This window comes from Aquila chrysaetos, chromosome 1 (genome assembly GCF_900496995.4).
Source record: "Aquila chrysaetos chrysaetos chromosome 1, bAquChr1.4, whole genome shotgun sequence".
Classification (NCBI taxonomy): Eukaryota; Metazoa; Chordata; class Aves; order Accipitriformes; family Accipitridae; genus Aquila; species Aquila chrysaetos.
The window spans coordinates 60313247-60331633 of NC_044004.1; the positions used below are offsets into that span (position 1 = coordinate 60313247).

Here is an 18387-nt window from a genome sequence, read left to right on the forward strand (position 1 = left end):
GTGGAGGAAGAGAAGTCTGGTTTGTCTCTGTAGATAAAACAAGGTGGCAAGCTGCTGGGCCACTGGGCAGGCATTTGTTTAGGCAAGTGCTAAGATGGGGTGAGTCCTTCCACCCCTTTCCACAGGTCCCAAATTGTCTTTGTGCGTTTACTGGCTGCTCTGTTCACTCAGCTGCTGCTCATCGGTCCCCCCCCGTTTGCCAGCACTATTTATACCATGGCTTTAGGGTTTCAGAGGGGTTGGAAACCGAGTGCCGCAGCTATGGTGATGCTTGCAGAGCCCCAGCAAGGGAGGTTGGGGGGCAGTCAGAGCCAGCAAGTGCCCAGTGATTGCATCTGAAGGAGTCTCAGAGCTTCCAGACATTGCTGGGAAGACACCCATGAGTGAAGCCCTAGGCAGAGTGGGTGCTGAGGCTGCCGGGACAGCAGGAAGAAAAGGGAGGTTTTGTCAGCGCCACACAGAGCGTGGTTTCATCCCCACTGACCCCGGGGGACAAAGAACAAAAGGCAGCGGATGCCAAGGAGTAGGTTTTAGCTGCCCGTGGAGCCTTCCCGTTACGGCTGGCACGGCTGAGTAACGCTCGAAAAACTCAAGAGGCAAACAGTGATAGGGGCTGTTTATCTTTTTATTATAAATTTAGTATGAATGACCAATGGAAAAGTCACAATGGAGTACCAAGAACATTTTATCAAAATTTTAGCAGCATTTAAACAGTAATAGATTCCCAACCTCGTCCAGGCACCCCTTGCCCTTTGCCTCCCACCCACAAAACAGTAACCTTCACCCAAATGTGCTTTCCAAAGAGGATGTAGTTAGTCATTTCCCCCTGAGCTGCCGTGAAAAAAAATCTCATCCCAAATGCTGGTTACCACGCAACCTCCATCCACGCAGGGCCAGGCTCCCGTCCCCTCCTTGCGGTTGACAGCACAGTGGGAGGCTGGCAGGCTGTGGCGTGGGATGGGATATGCTGGGGGAGACCCAGCATCTGCTCGCATCCTCGCCGTGCTCCTCACGCCAGCCCCTGCGTGGGTCAGCTCTCCCACGGGCACCCGTACCTTCAACCACAAAACCAGGGCTAAGCCTGTTTCCTACCTGCTGCTGCCCTTCGCTTCTGTATGTGGGGGTGCCGAGCACCCCGCGGTCCCACTCCTGTACCTGAGAGTGTGTGGTTGTGGCTGGATGGACAGAAAGGGGGGAGACTGACAGTCCATTCTCCTGCTGGAATTGACAGCAGGGCAACCAGGAGCTGAGACTTGAAGGGGAAAGGTAGAAGGTGAGCAGTGAAACTTCAAATTCAACCCACAAAATGAAGTCTGTCTACTATCAGCTAATGTGGAGAACTATGGTCTGCCTACTAAGTAACAAGAACTAACTTTTCTGTGTGCTTTTTTTTTTTTAAAGTTACATTAAGACATGAACAGTACTATCCTAGCCTCGCTGGCAGGAGCCTGGTGAAAACAACGTTGAATTAGAGGTGGGAAAACAACACACGCCCACACGTGTAGACAGCAACATAATATCGGCAAGCTATTCCCCTGCTTCTTTGGTACTTCCTAAACTTTCTTATCCAAAATATATAAGGGAAATGCACCATTTAAAAGTTACTGTTTGTAAGTATTTACACAGCCATAACCATCACGCTATGACACACAAAGGTCAATATGATATGAACAAAGTTATTTTATGAAAAGCACTTCTGCACATTTTATTTTGTTCCAGTATCTTAATAGCTTTAAAAAAATTCATGTGTTACACAGTCCTGTACCTCGCTTCTTCTTATATCAAATGGACAAGAAACATTTCCTAATCCATACTCTTCTTCAAAAGATTAAAAAATTGCCACCAAAATGATACACTATGTACAAATTTTACTAAATATTAAATTCTAGGCAATTATTTTCACCCCACTGATAATATAACTTAGGTATTGTTACCTACTATATGCATATATATTTCTTTAATATATAAGAAATGGCACCACATCACCATGTCACCAATATGACACATTGTTATGTACAGTAGATAAGAAGTTAGATATGGAAGATGGATCCTCTCTGACTGGTTCTTTCATGGGAACGCTTCTCCCCTCGGTAGTAGCTTGGCCGTTTCCCCTTTTCCCTCTGGAGACGGCTCTTCAGATGTAAGGCAGGATCCCGTACATCAGCAGCGCCATCACCCCGGCGCTGAACAAGCCGGCCACCGGCACAGTCACAAACCACGCCAGGAAGATGTTGCGGAAAAGGCGCCAGTCGACGGCTTTCTTGGAGCGGATCCAGCCGACGGCCACCACAGAGCCAACCTTGGGAGTGCGGGGAAGAGAGAGGGAGACAAGATGTGAGGGGTAGGTCCAAGCGCTCATAACATGCCCATGGCCACACCAATGCCAGTCAGCTGATACCAAGCGATGCTCTGAGATAAAGGGGCCCCTGATGATGACAATGGCTGTGTTCTGGTGGGGTGGCAGGAGGATGACAATTCCAGGGTGCTTTAACCTTTATTTGTCAGTGATCTCCACTTCTTCATGGGTCTCGGGGCCAGCCAAAGGAGAATAAATATGTTTGTGGGGTTTTCTCTGCCCTGCTAGCTCCTGGATCAGCCATGAGTGCAACGGAGGCAGCCCTCCACCTGCCCAGCGCCTGACTCAGTCTGTAGGGGAGAGGGCAAGCGTCCACTGAGTCTGGCCAGACTGTGGTCCAAATCATGAAAACACCAGGAAAGTTGTTTTTAAGGCTCTGCTGGAGAGTGTGGCATAGGGCAGGTTGGGATAGCTAGTATGGTTCCCATCCCACCTGCCTGTCCTCTTGCTGGTTTGGAATGTTCTGCCTGTTCACCCAGCAGCTGCTGAATCTCTGCAGCTTATAGCCTGGCATACGGTGCTGACTCCAAACAGCACCTATGTATTTCCATACTGCGGGCTATAAACAGGACAGCAACGGCAATGTAAGCAGCTGAGCCCACCCTGTAACAGCACTGGTAACTTGGCAGGGGGCAGACAGACAGCGCAAGGTTAGACCCAGTACAGCTGCCCTACATCAAACTCATCAGTCCAAGCCCTCCGATGAAAACCAGCCCTTCTGGACCAGCCAGCCAAGCAAAGCATCCAGAGCTAAAATCCTCCCTGTGGACAAAGACATCAGCCTGATGCTATGGGACATGCAAACTGCATGGACATCAAGAGGTCTGGCTTCAGGTGGGGAACGGATAAACCACCAAAATATTCTTCGAAGGCACTGCTACCAGGGCAGCTGGGTAGGTCAGTGTTTTTGAAGACAAAACACACTGTGGCATGGGCAAAGCTACAACCTTTTCTTCCTTCAAATGTATTTTCAGTTGATAAGCTCAGGTATAAACCCAGCATATTATTTTTTAAGAAAGAACCGGACTGAGAAAAATATTCCTGGTGAAAAATTATGCAAAAACTTCACAAACGCTGCGTTTTCTTTCTGCCCTGGAAGCAGCCCTCCATGCCATTAACAAAAACGTGTAAATTCGGTGCAAGTCTATTCAAAGCACACGGTAAAGCAGCAAGAAATGTGGAAGGAATATCCTGTTTTGAAGGAAAGGAAACTCCAAGACACAGCTGGGCTTGTGCTCCTTGAAAAGCCATCCCTACCTCCTCTTCCCTGCTTGTTTTCTTAATGGGAGTATCAGTCCCTGCCTATAGATGAGAAGATGGGCTGCTCCCCATGTGCGGAGCCAGGAAAATGATAAATGCTGGGAAGACAGGGAAGCAGGGAGAGATAGGACGGGGATATCGAACCCACATCTTTTGTTAACACCTATTTAACTTCTAACTACTGCTTAACATTTTGTTTTGGAGAAGAGAGTTATTTGTGGAAGACCCTGTAACTCTAGAGAAATAAGACTCAAAAGTGCCTGTGACAGAACAAGGGAAAACTAAACTTGATATTCTAGGACTGAAAAGGCCTCAGTCTAAAGCTTGATCAATAAGAAAATCTGTTAGACAATACTTAATCTGAAGACCCCTTGAGCGTACAATATGCTATTCTGTATTTAGGTGGTGTAAGTGTATTTAGGAGGTGCCCAGCTAAGAGGAACCCCACACTTCTGACTATATCAAAGCGTTAACCCAAGGAAACAGCATTTGGTTTTCCAGCAGCTCAGCTGTTAGGTTCTGCTTTACATTTGGCACGTCATTAGTGTCCATCTGTCATGCTTGCAACAAGAAGCATTGCTTATTGAGCGAGCCTGCAGTCTACGTACGATAATCTCTGAGTTCTTCCTGAAATTCAAAAGGTATCAGCAATGATGGCATTGGTAATCTGTTTTAAACATTATGAAAGTTTAGTTTATTAATAGTGATTTTGATGGACTAGAGGTTAGGAGAGTAGCTAAAACTTGGGTGTAGGGACACTACACCGTCTGCAGAATTTCAGATGATATCTACTTTGAGATTGGTGTGAAACCAGTGCAGTTTGCCTTCAGTATGTTGTGCTTAAAGCATTACAGAAATGCTTTTGGCTTTCTTATTCCTGTGCAATGGCATATCATAATAACACACAGAACATGATAATTTCATCAGAGCAACACTGAGACTATTTTTCAAAACACCAAAATCATAATAGCAAAGTGGAGCTGACAGTATGACCTCAGCAAAGTCGCTTTTGCACAGAAAAAGCATTTCACTCCTGCACTTTAATTTTACCCATATGTGAACACGTTCAATCTGTTACAGCTGAGAAATGCCTGTTTGTTTCTACATCTCATATCTTAGAATAAATAACAGGCACTATGTGTAAGATTCAACATGATCATTTGCCTACCTGGGCAGCAGAAAGGCAAGGTATGCATTCACTCCACACTGGCTTTTCAGTGCTAAATCCCAAGGGACGTTGAACGGGTGCAGGCAGAGCAATGTGGCTACCGTGTTCAGACTCACAAATTCCTTTGGAGGCTCAAAAGGTTAGGTCTTTCCCTCAGGCCCTCTTGACTTGGGAGGCTTTCAGAGCAACTTTCCTCTCCCCTTTGACTCGTGGCAAGGACAAAGGTGCAGTTCAGGCTCTCGGCAGGCACTGAGCGTGGAAAAGCTGCTGGGCTGTAGATTTAGGACAGGCATATTGGGTGGTTGCTACCTCACGTAGACCAAAGCCTCTGATTTAGGACTGAATGCAACTCCTGATCTGAGAGGGCTTGACAAATCTTTCTCAGAAGCTAATGCTTTTCTTCCTGCTACCAATCTCCAGTTCGCCACCACATCTGGTCCAAGACCTGAAAACTGCTGCTCAGAGCTTTCCTTCATACTTGGTCTCCATTTTTCATTATAGTCTATTGTTTCACCTTGAAAAGGTCTCCCTCCACCTAAGGTGTTTCACACTGCTCCTTCTTTGCCATCAGTTTATCCAGTGGCTGCACATTCAGTTGACTGACTCCCCTTCGGTAGGGCTCCCACTTTAGCAAGTGCTATTTTGCTCTGGAGCAAATGTTGGGGAAAAGAGTAATTCCCACTCCCTGATGCTAGAGGCTTAGGACTAGGCTCACCTTGAACCCATTTTCTTTTTGATTTCTAGGGTGAAATAATTTTTCTGCTGATTTTTAAGACGGCATTTCTATCTCAATGGCTGACAGCACTTTCAGAGAGACACTTTCCCATAGAGTAAATGATATATAATAGTTCTTTTATTCATTCACCAGGCCCTCGAAGAAAACAAGGAATACATCTGTTACAAGTGTTTGCTTTAACTTGTGTTGATCACTTAGGATCTTTCAACTCAGGATCTCATTCTGCTGAAACACAGAGTCAGTTATAATAATGTGACATCCTGGAACAGTCTAATCCTATTGCGAAGTGGATCTTCCCATTAAGAATGATCCATCTAATGAGATAGAGCAAACTACAGGGAGCAGACACAGACTAACCACATTAACTGCTTTTATGGAAGTATTTTTTAAAAATAATTATTTTGCTCTGCAGTTAGAGAAGACCAAGCTTTTAACTGCATTGAGTCAATGAATACCTCCTAATGCTGCCCTCTCATTAGCTTATGGCTTCCAAGACATTTTCTTTTTAAATTCAGTCTATTTGTCTGCACCAAATTGTATTTTCTCTTTTACAACGGTCGGCTAGAAGTACTTCAGGCATGCAACTGAGATGATCAAAGCTGTATTCTTCTCTCTGGCAAATTCTTCATCACGCATTTGATATACCAGTCAGCTTAAAGGGAGGTGGTTCCAGGCTAGCATTTTTAGAAGTGAATCACGTTGTTATTATTTTTCCCCTCCCTGCTTGATTCAGAGGAACCAGAGTTCGGCCAACGCCGGGAAATCTGAACAGCCTTTCAGAGCAGCTCAGTCTTGGCTACTTCTCAAAGAGCTCTACAGCAGAAGAAAGAAATGATTTTGCAATAGAGGAAGGCTTTCTGAAGAAATGGTTTTCACTAGAAAAAGGCTGACTGAACCAACTTGGGGCGTTTTGCAGGATGTGAGGATTTCATTGACTCTTTCACTGGAAACTAGGTCAATGTCACAGGCAAGGATGCCCGGCTTCTTGCCCGCCCGCCTGCCATGCTGTGGAGCAGTTAGCCCCGAAAACCTGCCTGCCCCAGCCGCAGCCAGAGCTGGAAGGGCTCCAAGGTCCCCAGGGTGCAGCAGCAAATCCTACAGGATCTGGCTCTTGTAGGGCTTGGTGGTATGTCCCGAAGCAGAGGGGCTTTGCCGCTCTGGGGTCTCTGATTTCAGAGGGGCTTCCCCTCGCCCTGCCAGAGGGTAAGGGATACAGACAGCTCTGCGTGTCCAAGAGCTTGGGAGTCCACGGGGAAGCAGAGGAAAGAAAAAAAGGATGTTTGACTTGGGAGTTCCCTGGGGAACAAAATTCCAAATTCTCACTATGTTCTTCCAGCAGTGTAAATGTCCACATGCTCCTTGTTGCCTACAAGCAATATAAATGTTTTCTCACAGAGCGTATCATATAACACAACTAAATTCTGCTCGTTACCCAGCCTATATCTATAATTCAAACTGTTTTTTTTTTTTAAAAAAAACCAGCCAACAACCTTGTTCAAAGAACTGATTACAAGTGCCGGATTCTGTATTATAATGCACAAAAGTGAGGACAAGTTGGTTTAAAAGAAGAGAGACATTAAAATATTAGCTTAATGATGTAGCAGTGTTTTTCATACAGGTGGCTCTAAAATACATGTAACTGGTATCACACAACTACGAGTCTACATTATTTTAATATGTCTATATTAGTTCAATACGATCATGTAAGCGTGAAAGACATTCCAGACTTTTGTGCAATTACTTATAATGCTGACTTTGCTTAGCCGTACTGGCTTTAAAAGCGGTCCTCATTACCTCGCAATCACCGTCTGCACGGCGCATCGCATAGTGAAGGCAATCTGCAACAATTGGTATCTCTTGGATTTTGTTATGGTTTGTCCTAGTGATGTGATTTACTGATGCAATCACTGCAAACTCCAATACCTTGCAATGGGTGGAGCTTATTGGAATACCCACATTTGAGGCTACAAGTACCGTTAGCGCACACATTACTTCAATGCAAAATCCACTGTGAAGAAATAAAAAAAAAAAAGACAGATGGAAAAACTGTAGTAAAAGAGTTATATGCAGGAAATCCCATGCCATGCACTTATCAAGAAAGTGAAGTATAAATGATGAATGGTGCGCAGCCTCTGAACAAGGGAGAAATGCTACCCGACCAGGTTCAAATGGCACCATTGGAGGAAACCAGGTTCTTCCTTGTAATTCCTTGCTTTAAAATTGAGGTCATGTTTTTGTAAGCACTGTTTTTTTCTTTAACCACAGCTATGGAGTTCACACTGTGCCCGATTGCAGCGACTTTACTGTGACAAGTCCAATGCATTTTTTGGAAGCCTAATTATTTTCCAATGTCGCTGGCATGACTGAGACGCGCTGATGCACCTCTGCCTAACCGTCCTCCACGAGCGGCTGTTTTCCCCTTGCTGTGCCATTATCCACTGGCTCAAGCGGCACAATTTTAAGATGAATAGTCCAGACTGCCTTGACTGCAGTCGCTGGGCAAAGGCATACCTTGCAGTGTGTAGTACTGACAGGAAGTCCAACATTGGAAGCTACCACAACTGTGAACGCCGAAGCCAACTCAATAGTGAATCCACTGCGGGAAGCATAAGAAAACACTTCACAATCACTCTTTGCATCAGCTCGGACTGATACCATGCAGCGTGCCAAAGTCTTACCCGTTTCTTCTTTCGACTGTTTTATCTCCGACTGATTTTTGTCATAGGAATAAGTTAAGAGAACAAGGAAGGGCTGAATAATGGGAACGGCACAGGCTAGTCTTCTGTAGCAACCCAGCTGCACATCTCATTGCATCAGGGACTTTTACTACTCTACGCTGCGGTGAATCATGCCTAATTAGTAATTTGGTTAAGCACCAGAAGAGGTCAAGTATGCATTAAGGATGAAAATTACTGTAATGAATACATATGGTTTTAATAGTCTGAAGCACACTGGGAAAGCCACTGTAATCTTGCCATTTTGAAATGCACCTTCTGCCACATTAATTAGGTCATCAGCAGAAGACTCTGTTCATGTAGAACTCTATGCCTCAAAAGCATTCAGTATTAGTTTACAGGGTTATCTTTTTGTCCTTTCTCTCTTTCTTTCTCTTTCTCATTCTTTCTTTCTCTCCTTTTCCTCTTTTTTCTTTCATCGTTTAGAAAGATGGAGAAGTTGAAGCCAGGTTATCATTAAAATCAAAGCACAGCAAATGCAGCAAACTGCATTACAAACAAAATACTGGAGCAGCAATTTCTCAGATCAGTTCACGCACAAAGTTCACACAACTGTAATGACAACTGTGCACCTACCTTGATGGTGTGATTGGAGTGAGGTCTTTACCCATGGTCTGGATAACTCTTCTACCCCAGACCCAGAGACCCACACAGATCCCAACACCTCCATAAAACAGCAGCCAGACGGGAGTCGATGCTTCTTGCATTACACCATCTTGCTCATAGATAAGCCACAGTGCAACGAGGGGACCGATTGCATTGCTGGAGAAACAGAAAAACATCGCTCGAGTTATAAAAACACAGATAATTGCCTTGAAAGAAGTCTCTTATTTTCTGTGTTATTTTTCTTCATCCTGTGTGCAGCACTGCTCTGACCTGACCCTTCAGGCAACACCCTTTCTCGCTTGGAAAGGCTGCAGCAGGGGGGTCTTATCATGTTGCTTTTTCAGTTGCCACTTCAACACTGATAACTATAGCAAATGCTGAAAGGAATTTCTCTTCTACAAATTGTTTCCTGAAATGGCAGATTCAGTAATACCTCATTATGTCTGTTCTGGGACAAAACCCAGTATTTTCAGTACTGTGCTGAAATTATCTCAAAATTTACCAATTCAAGAGCTCTGCATTTTTAAAATTCAAGTATTAAATTAGCTCTTTTTGTCAAAGAGGGAAATTAATGAACAAAATTACCACTGCAGACAAGAAGATACACATATAAACTAGTCTGATAACCTGTAATGTTTGGAGATACAATCAGAATGCAGCTGGGAAGATGACTTAGTGTTCTTCAAATGTGTTGTAGAGCTAGTTGGACTGGATCAGAGAGGACTCGCTGGTGACACAGAGCTGGCGTAAGCCCTTTTGCTACCCTGCTGCTGTTATCTCGAAAAACACTGAAACTGAGCAACACTGAAGTCCCCACTCCTAATGCATGTCACCTGATATTGGTGGCTGGAGTCTCCAGTGCCTGGAGTGAGACTTCTGACTCTGTTTATTCTAAAAGAGCATCAAGTTTCTAGACATGAGAGTTAGAAGAAAAACTTGAAAGCTGGTATCCAGTTACTTTAGAGGCTTAAATATTAAAAAGCAGGTAAGAACTTTGACATCCCCTTTTTTTCGGCAGCTGTTTTGCTAAACTGAGTAGCTGCTTGCCCTGCTGAGCAGCATTTATCCACAACCAAAAAAGCGTAAGAAGCGAGGCAGTGCTGCACTTATGTCTGAATATTCATGAGAAGAGCAGAGAAAACCTGTCCAATGTCATTCAAAAAGCCTGAAAACCAACAGGAAGCTCCCCTCTTTGTAAACCGATAAGGAGAGCAGGTTGCGGTGAGCGCTGCAGGCAGGACCGACAGCTATGCTCGCCCTGCAGCCAGGACCGGCTAAATTTAGTTCCTGGTCTCGTTCCAAAGCACACAGATGGAGTAAGGGCCAGTTTTAATGTCAAATATTGTGCAAACCAAGCCACCATAACCAACAGTTAATAATTTACTTGAATCCCATCTTTACCAGATACCAGGTACTAGGGGCTGAGCACTAATTGCCAAGAGACGACGGTCCTCAGCATTGCAAACTCGGTGCATCTAAGCAACATGAGACCCTCCTTCTTTCTTCTGGTCCTTGAGAAATTGAACTTTGAACCCTGAGAAGCAGTCCTGGAGCAAAGCAACTAGGAAGGAATTTTAAACACACATAACATTCAAGCTGCGGGGCAAATGAAAATACTTTAAGATGCTCTTTGATATAAAAAGGAATGAACAATTCTTACGGTTTTTGAGAAGAATTCTGGAAATATACTAGTGAGCTAATATGGATAATAAAATCCAGTGGGTTTGAAGGCAATGGGTAGTACGATGAAGAACTAAATACACTTTAAATAAAGAGTGATTTCCACTAGCAAAAGTACTTTAAAATTCTGGTCTGACACTGTGCCTGAGTATGCATTTGATTTGTTGGTTTTTGTGTGAGTGAAAGGATGGTATTTGAAAAGTCCTTAATGCCTAAATGCAAGAATTACTTTAACTTCAAGGAAGAAGAGACTCTTGATTGAAGCATTTCTAATATTTTTAAGTTGACCTGCAACTTCTTTGCCAGTGTTTTCAGGTGTGGATTAAATTACTTGCACACTTAAATGCCTCATTGTGCATAGCAAAAGAAAGGTATTTCACTGTACCTTCAACTGAGGGATGCAGAAGGATGGATAAAGGCAACTAAAACATCGATCGTATGAATAAAGGGAAAACTGATCATCCCTTATAGTGCTGTATGACACGGGGACAACCGCCCTGTTAAAATAACAGGTACATTTGGAGCAAGCCCAGGCACTTCCTGACTGTTCTAAAGAGATTATGGATGGATATTTGTCAGTCTTAATGTAAATGGGAAGACAGAAAAGGCTTCAAAAACTACAGCAGCAAACTATGCTCTTTTGTACCAAAATCCAGTTTTAATTATTTGCAAATGCTACAGCTCTGTGAATCAACTAAGCTTAATCCTCGAAGAAAAGGTTATTTTCTTATTTGTGGCAACGGAAGGCAAGGCAAAACTCTGCTGACTTATGCTCAGCCTCAGAGGATCCGAGTGGCTGATGCTGCCCAACAGATTAGAAGAGATGACACTGATGCCCACAGGGTCAGCACTTCTGATACCTTCCCTGTAGGAAAAGAAAGCGGAGGAATACTGGATCCATATATGCTTGGAAAGGCTAAAAGGTAATTAACTGCATTTTCATTTGTGGGTATCTGCACCACTGGTTATCTATACCAGAGAGACATTTCTCCTCTCCCTGTAAATCATGTTCAGTGTGACTTAAACGTTCTGCTCCTAGAGACAACGGCACCATCCAGCCTCAATATCTGCAAGTGGCTGCCAACAGCCAGCAAACTGGCAGTGGTGCGCAGCCGGTGGCTGCGATCTACCACCGTCACGGCTCTTCGGAGGGCTCCTTTGGCTTCTGGATTTGTTCAGCAGGTCAGGCCCAGGGGCTTGAGGTATCAACACTTCCTATGCCAATGGAGAACAGCTCTAGAAGAAGCTGTTAGGCCTGTCCCACCACAAAACTGCCAAAAGCTCACAGGGAATGCGTCTGACTCACAAACTGCAAAGACTAGGATCTTGGTACTGCACATGTCAGCTTCGAGACATTACCATAAGCACATGCAATCAACCATCCCTGGGACTAGGAGGAGCTCATCGGTAGAAGACAACCAGTCCCAATAGGAGAGTAAGAGAGAAACAACACATCAAAAAAAAAAAAAGGCATCGTTAGATAAGACACTGCTTTGAGACTGTTTGCGGTTTATAGATGTCTCCTACAGCTGAGTGACTAAGTGGATGAACCATGAGGACACTGGCTAGACTGGGATGCGGCTTCCACAGTATGTCCCACTGGTTCTATCTCATTTGACTCAAGACATGACTAGCAGGAAAGCAGACCTCAAATCTTCCATGCATTTGGCTAAGACTCATTTCACACGTCTATTTTCAAGAAGCAATTTTCTCTTACTCTCCCACACAGCTCTTTTACTTGCCTTAACTAACTCTCCTTTGTGCTGGAGCTCCAAGTCTTATTCGTGGTAGTTTAGAGGGAGAAGAAAACAGCCTGCAATGGTCACTCAGGGGGTCTGAACCCCTAACTGCATCTATCTATGCGTAAACTGCCATTAGGTTCCTATGTAACTGAAGGGCTTTTGAGGATGTTACCATATTATTTAGCTATTGGGTTTAAAAGCCAAGATAAGCTACTCCTGCTGTATTACTTTAGTCTTGTATACCTAATACTCATTTTTCCACTGAGCACAAGAGGATGGCCACTACGAGTTCATTTTGGGATGAATTTATAAAACGTTACGGCATAAGAAGCCTAACTCCTGGGTCTACCTCTTATGAAGTGTATTCTCCATGTCCAGTATTTTTCACCATCTCTCCTGGGTTCCACCAGCCCCGGTTACTCACAGGGCACAGGGCTTTGCAGCAGGGGTGGTGTGTAGGGGCTGTCTGCCTTCCCCAGAGGTACAACACAGGATTAAATGCCATCTACAGTAATGCTCGTACTTGCAGACACATGTCACGGCGGTTCAGCGAAGTGCTGCTGAATGTTTCTGAAGTGCTGTCTGACCCTCATGATGAGTTCGCTAGCTCTCTCAACTAACGTGAATTGGCACAACTTCTCTTTTTCTGCTCACTTGTGCCAGCTGAGAATCTGTCCTGCACCATTTATAAAGCTGTTCTGAAAGATAGCATTTGACAGTGAATCTGAACTATAAATAGAGTTGGCTTCTCCTCTCCCCTGTGAGACAGATAGTATTACTGGCAACCCCCCCCACACACATTCAGCTATCATGAGACAGGCTTAGAAATTACAGTTTCCCATGCACGCACACACACACACGAGCAGAGATTTTTAGGGACCTTTGGGTCACAAGTCCAGACCTTTCTCTGGAGGAACAAGGACTACAACCTTTTTTTTTTTTTAGTAAAAATTAAGTGTCTTTTTCATTCATGGAAGGATGCCATCAGCTGAATGCTCTATCACCAAATCCCATCATTGTCATAATATTTTATGAACTAGCAACATTGCTATTACCTCGCTACTTCTTATTTGAGGGGACTAGTGAGTTGCTCAAAAAGAAAATTTAACTGTATTTGAATGCTATGCTCTGAATAAGCTTTGTGTTATAATCCATGATCTACAGACTACTTGATGACCATGCTTTGATTCTCTGCTACCTGAAAAAGCAGATTGTGTTTTAGCCACTTCTAGTTGAGTGAAAGCATTATCACTGATTAAAACTGAATGATGAGCAAAATAGCCATCTGAGAAAGCTATATTAGCCTTCCAATATTACAAATATAATTACAAAATCCCCAGTCATTTGACTATTTCCCAAACCAGGATTTCACAAATGAACTTTCCACTGGGAAAATAAGTGGGATGATATTTCTGCATATGCTGCAGTTATGCCTGGACACATTACCCAGTTGAGTAAGGGTGCAAGAAAGATATGCCTGTATGTACGAACAGGAAAAAAACTATGTCCTAATCTCCAGAGATCTCAGATTATCAAAAGAGTTTTATCCTAGTTCCAGTAATCGGACAGTTTTGAAATAGTGCGTATACCATAGCACAATAAAAGTGTGTCACAGCTGTGCCCTGTGAAGTGCAAATTTTGGGTGCATTAATGGGTCAGGAAGGCTACATATTTCTTCCTGCAGCTCATCACTGCGTGCTGTAAATGCTGGCCCTGAAACCCCAAATTCCTGGACCCCGGAAGGTTGGGTCCATCCTCCCCCCTCGCCCACCAGCATCAGCCCTCCCCCAGCAAGCCCAGTCATGGGCCCTGCTCACAGCAGGATGGGGAGGTATTCCCGTGCCCACTGGAGCCCGCTGTTTCTTGCTGCTCTTCTTTGGCTTGCCTGCATGGCACAAAAAAGATGCCACGTACCTGCACAATTAAGGACACAAGTGAAGATTCATATCTACTCAGGACATGGGCTGCGCTTTCAGGATGGGCTGCTATTAAAAAGGGAAGAAATCAGATTTCAGGCTGCTCTCAGTAATCATAATGGACAGATTAGCTTCCTAAATATTCTAAGTGATCTAGACTGCAGCTCTCAGGGAGGGAATAAGAAATACTCATTTTGTAATCCAGCCTTATTATAGCTCCTTTAGACTCCTTATTTAGCCGGGAAACTGAATCCCACTAAGCTCTCTGTGTGCAGTGAGATACCGGCAATGTTCTGGCCCTTCTCTCCTTTAATCCCATTGCATTTACTTTAGGAAGAGGGGAAAAGGTGAGTCCCACTGCTGTTTGTGTCCTCTGACCTAAAACTCCAGTCTGTAAGGAGGTGAAAGAAGTTTCCTCCACCTGTATTTTGGGTAAACAGGTATTTCCTAGTTTCACTTGCATTGCTTTGCTTAACAATGAATTCCCTATCTGGTACCAGTTCTATTTCCCTAAAACCACTGAGAGAATGTGTAGAAATATATTAAAAAATACTAAGCATTTTTACTATAGCTCTGAAATAGTTTTAAATCCCGCCTTTGGTAATGTAGCCTATATCATTTGGATAACGGAGAGAACCATTCTTTGTCAAGCTTGTGCCATAAATCTATATGGCATTACTTGCAGACTCTAACACAAATGATCCTTTTTTCCTATAATATCTAAGTACGAATATGCAAGGGTAGTCCTGAAGTCCTCCATGTGAAATTTAATTAGAGCAGCCACGTTCAAAAAATTTACGCAGCAGGAAGTCAGCAAAACAGAGATTCCCTGCACAAGTGTGAAACATCTGCAAGCAGGTTTCTCCTCCCTACAGCATGTACTAGCTAAACCTCGGTACCGCCTGCACCTTGGCACGCACAGACACAGGCGGGCAGCATGGTCTGTGGTCACCCTGTTCAGCTGGAGCATCACAGCTCCTGCCACTGTCACGATAATAAACCACCTTCCTCCATGGCTAGAACCCATGAACCCAGAGCAGATGCATGCTCACACAAGCCAGGGCACGTGGCTCTTGTCATCCCTGGGGTTTCTCCTGTGACAGCAGGAGAGATGGCCTGAGGTAGGGTGGGGGTAGGAAGGGACAGAAGAGGCTACGCATTTATAGGAGAAGGAATCTGTATGAGAAAAGACTAAACACATGCACAGACAGGTGTGTAGGAGCACAAGGCTCAGCCTTTTTTCACAGCATAAACAGCAGATTTTAATCAGCAAACCTCACGTTGACCTACGGCATCTTTCCATGGGTCATCCTGCTTCGACTGCAAGAATTCAAGGAATAACGAGCTCCAGAGGTTGCTTGAGTCAACAAACGCATCCTCCCGTTTGCTCGAATGGGCTGCAGGGCCAACGCACCATTTGCTCATAGCTTTCTCATTCCCAACCCAGTAGCAAAGCAGCCACAGCCACCACTGCGCTAAGCACAGGAGATAGCTATGGGGTTAGCAGTCCTCTCTAGCCGTTTCCAAAACAGCCTGCCCAAATGCCTTCATTTTCGAGAACTAGTTAATTCAGACATGCTTCCAGACTTTGAAATGCACCATAAACCCTACAGCTTCAGCAACTCTCCTGCTACCTGCATTTACGCAGGTAAGCTGTTGTGGCTGCAGCGCTGAGCTCCAGATCATCACGATTCTTGCTGAACCAACCTATACTTTCAGAAAATAAGTAGAGTCCAACTCAACCATAGGTGCATATAATCCCCACCGGCCAACAAAGCCCACCCTCCTCGCCCCTCTGAAAAGCTGGCTCTGAACAAGCCTTTAGGAAGCTGGCAGTTCTCCTTGTGTCACGCTCCTGGCCCAGGTCTTTTTTTCCATCCAGCCCTTTTTATTCTCCCGTTGCCCTTGCAATGACCTGACGTGCTCCCTTTGTGCTCGGGTGCTGAGCCAGTGGGACCTGCTCACTTTGCGCCGCTAATTAAGTTCAACAACAACATTTTTTTCAGCAGTTCTGTCCCAACATATTTAGTCGGGATTTTAAATTCTTTAGATTTCATTCAGCCCATGTGCACGATGGTGTCACAAGGCTCTCGGCCCGGCTCAGTTAGTCCCAGCCCTGGAAGGGCTCCAGCATCCTTGACACAGCACATATAAGCTCTGCAGCAGGGGGGCAGGAGGGGATGGTCTAAACAAAAGAGTCACCCGAATAAGGAGTTACCATGACTCCCTGATTCTTTTAACGCACAACTGCCCTGGCCCAGATCCCTGCTGATGTCAGCCTAAACACAAGCCCTGACTGCTACAAACATCAGCTCGTACAGCAAAGATGGCTGGTATCCTTACAATGCTAAAAAGCATCATCTTGGAAGACACTGGCGTCTAGCTACCCGTATTATGAGTTAGTTCTGCAGTCGAAGGCAAAATACTGATTTAACTCTTCCAGGTCCAGGGGAAAAGCCTGGACAAGGAAACAAGGGAGGTCTCCATATGACTTTTTGCCCACTTAAAAGCAATCCAAACTATATGGAGCACTTCTGCTCCATAAAGTGTTTCTGAGTTGCATCATGGTTCAGTCTGTACTGTATGCCTCATGCTTAAATATGCTCTAAAACAGGTCAATCATTTAACTACCTGCAGTTTTTAATTTTTATATTAGCTTTTAATTTTTCTCTCTTCGCTCCTTTTATCTGCTCCTGTCCCTTCAAGAAATACCAGCAAAGAGCCTGATGGAAAATAAATAGAAAACATGGGACCAGAGTGAGTTCCAGGACGGGGAAGGAAAATGTAGGAGACAAGCCCAAACAAAAAGATGCGGACAACAGAGGTGCTTCCCTAAATATATGAGTGAGGTGCTTAAAACCAAATGCAGAGGAAAGCAGGATTTTAAAGACATGATTCAAGGCTGAGAAAAAAAAATTAGAGAAGCAGCTTGACAGCAACACCTAAATATGAGCAGAAGGAAAGTGAAGGAAGGAGGGAGATGAAAAGATAGCAGCCTTCAGTGGAAGATGGATTGCCAAGGCTTGCTTTCCTACAGAAATGTGGACAGAAGGCCATGCTACTAGCTAGGTTCTACTGCATTATTTTTAAAACAACACACTGCCTTTCAAGCTCTGCAGATCTTTACGTGACATGTGGAGGAGCCAAGAGCCCAGTAAGAAGTCTTCTGCTCTGCTAGACAAAGACTGGCAAAATGTCTCTGCTACACAATCCACAGGATAGATACCTGCATTCCCAGAGTGTTTTATCTACTCAACCTTTTTGGCATACAAAGGGGTCTTTAATTTTTGTTGCTTAGCTGGAACTCAGTACAACTGCAAGGATGGGTTCCTATACAACTCTACACCCATGACCATCTTCTTGCATTTCTACCAGCTTTGACAAAATGAGGGTAACCTGTTCTTTAGTTTTTCAATTACATGAATTCAGCTTAAGAAGAGATTTTGGAATAAACAGCATTTAATAAAAATGCATGCTTGCTGGCAAATTTGGTAGGATCACTGACAGAAGTACAGATCTGCAAAACACCAAAAAATATGAATTTTCAGGAAAGGATATTTCCAAGGCAACAAGCCAGTCCAAATGCAGAAATCTGGAGGAATTAGGCTGTGAGATGCAATAAAGCATACTGCACAGAGTCTAAACCTTGTCTTTCATCCTGTCCAGCTCCTATCAACACCAAATTTGATTTCTGAACTGACTGCGTCCTTACAGATCACTTCTAACAAACTCTACTATCCTTGCCTCCTACAGAAAAGGCAAGTGATGCTTGCATAAACATGTGAGTCCTTGAGGAGTATGTACAGACATCACCTACAGGGAATAAAGGAGCAGGGGCACCTACTGGGGTAGGCTAAGAACTTTCTGCAATGGTATTTCCCAGGGTACATTACAAGAAATTATCAGCAGTGTTTGTCCTTATGCCTATGTTCCCCTCGGCACTCACTACCGGCCAATTGCAGAGCATGGGTACTGGCCTCCATGGGTCTTTGCTCTTGCCCAGTGTGCTCAGAGCACAGGTCCTGATCAACGGAGACCATCCGAGAGGAAAGAAAGTTGCATCGCTGCCCTCTGATCCAGAGGATGAGGGGACCCTCGACTCCTTCCCGGAGCCAGATCCCTGCGGATATGAAGGGAGTAATAACAAGAGCGAGGACAAGGCAGCTCTTCAGAAAGCCCTGTTCCAAA

At 44.4% G+C, this 18387-nt stretch overlaps 1 protein-coding gene across 13 annotated transcripts in view; it reads right to left on the bottom strand.

The window, feature by feature from the left end:
- Positions 1-607: 607 nt before the first annotated feature.
- The window catches only part of SLC20A2 (solute carrier family 20 member 2), a 58760-nt gene continuing 40980 nt past the window's right edge, over positions 608-18387 (bottom strand). For 9 of the 13 annotated variants that reach the window (XM_030009464.2, XM_041123566.1, XM_041123573.1 and 6 more), the window contains 3 exons: positions 8832-9017; positions 8032-8116; positions 608-2299 (listed from right to left, as the gene is read on the bottom strand). In XM_030009464.2, coding sequence (XP_029865324.1) covers positions 2135-2299; positions 8032-8116; positions 8832-9017 — 436 coding nt within the window. In that variant the 3' untranslated portion in view covers positions 608-2134. Of the gene's footprint in view, positions 2300-4224; positions 4284-7443; positions 7529-8031; positions 8117-8831; positions 9018-18387 lie in introns of all 13 variants that reach the window. The other 4 variants (XR_003922727.2, XM_030009502.2, XM_030009492.2 and 1 more) reach the window with 4 other exon arrangements.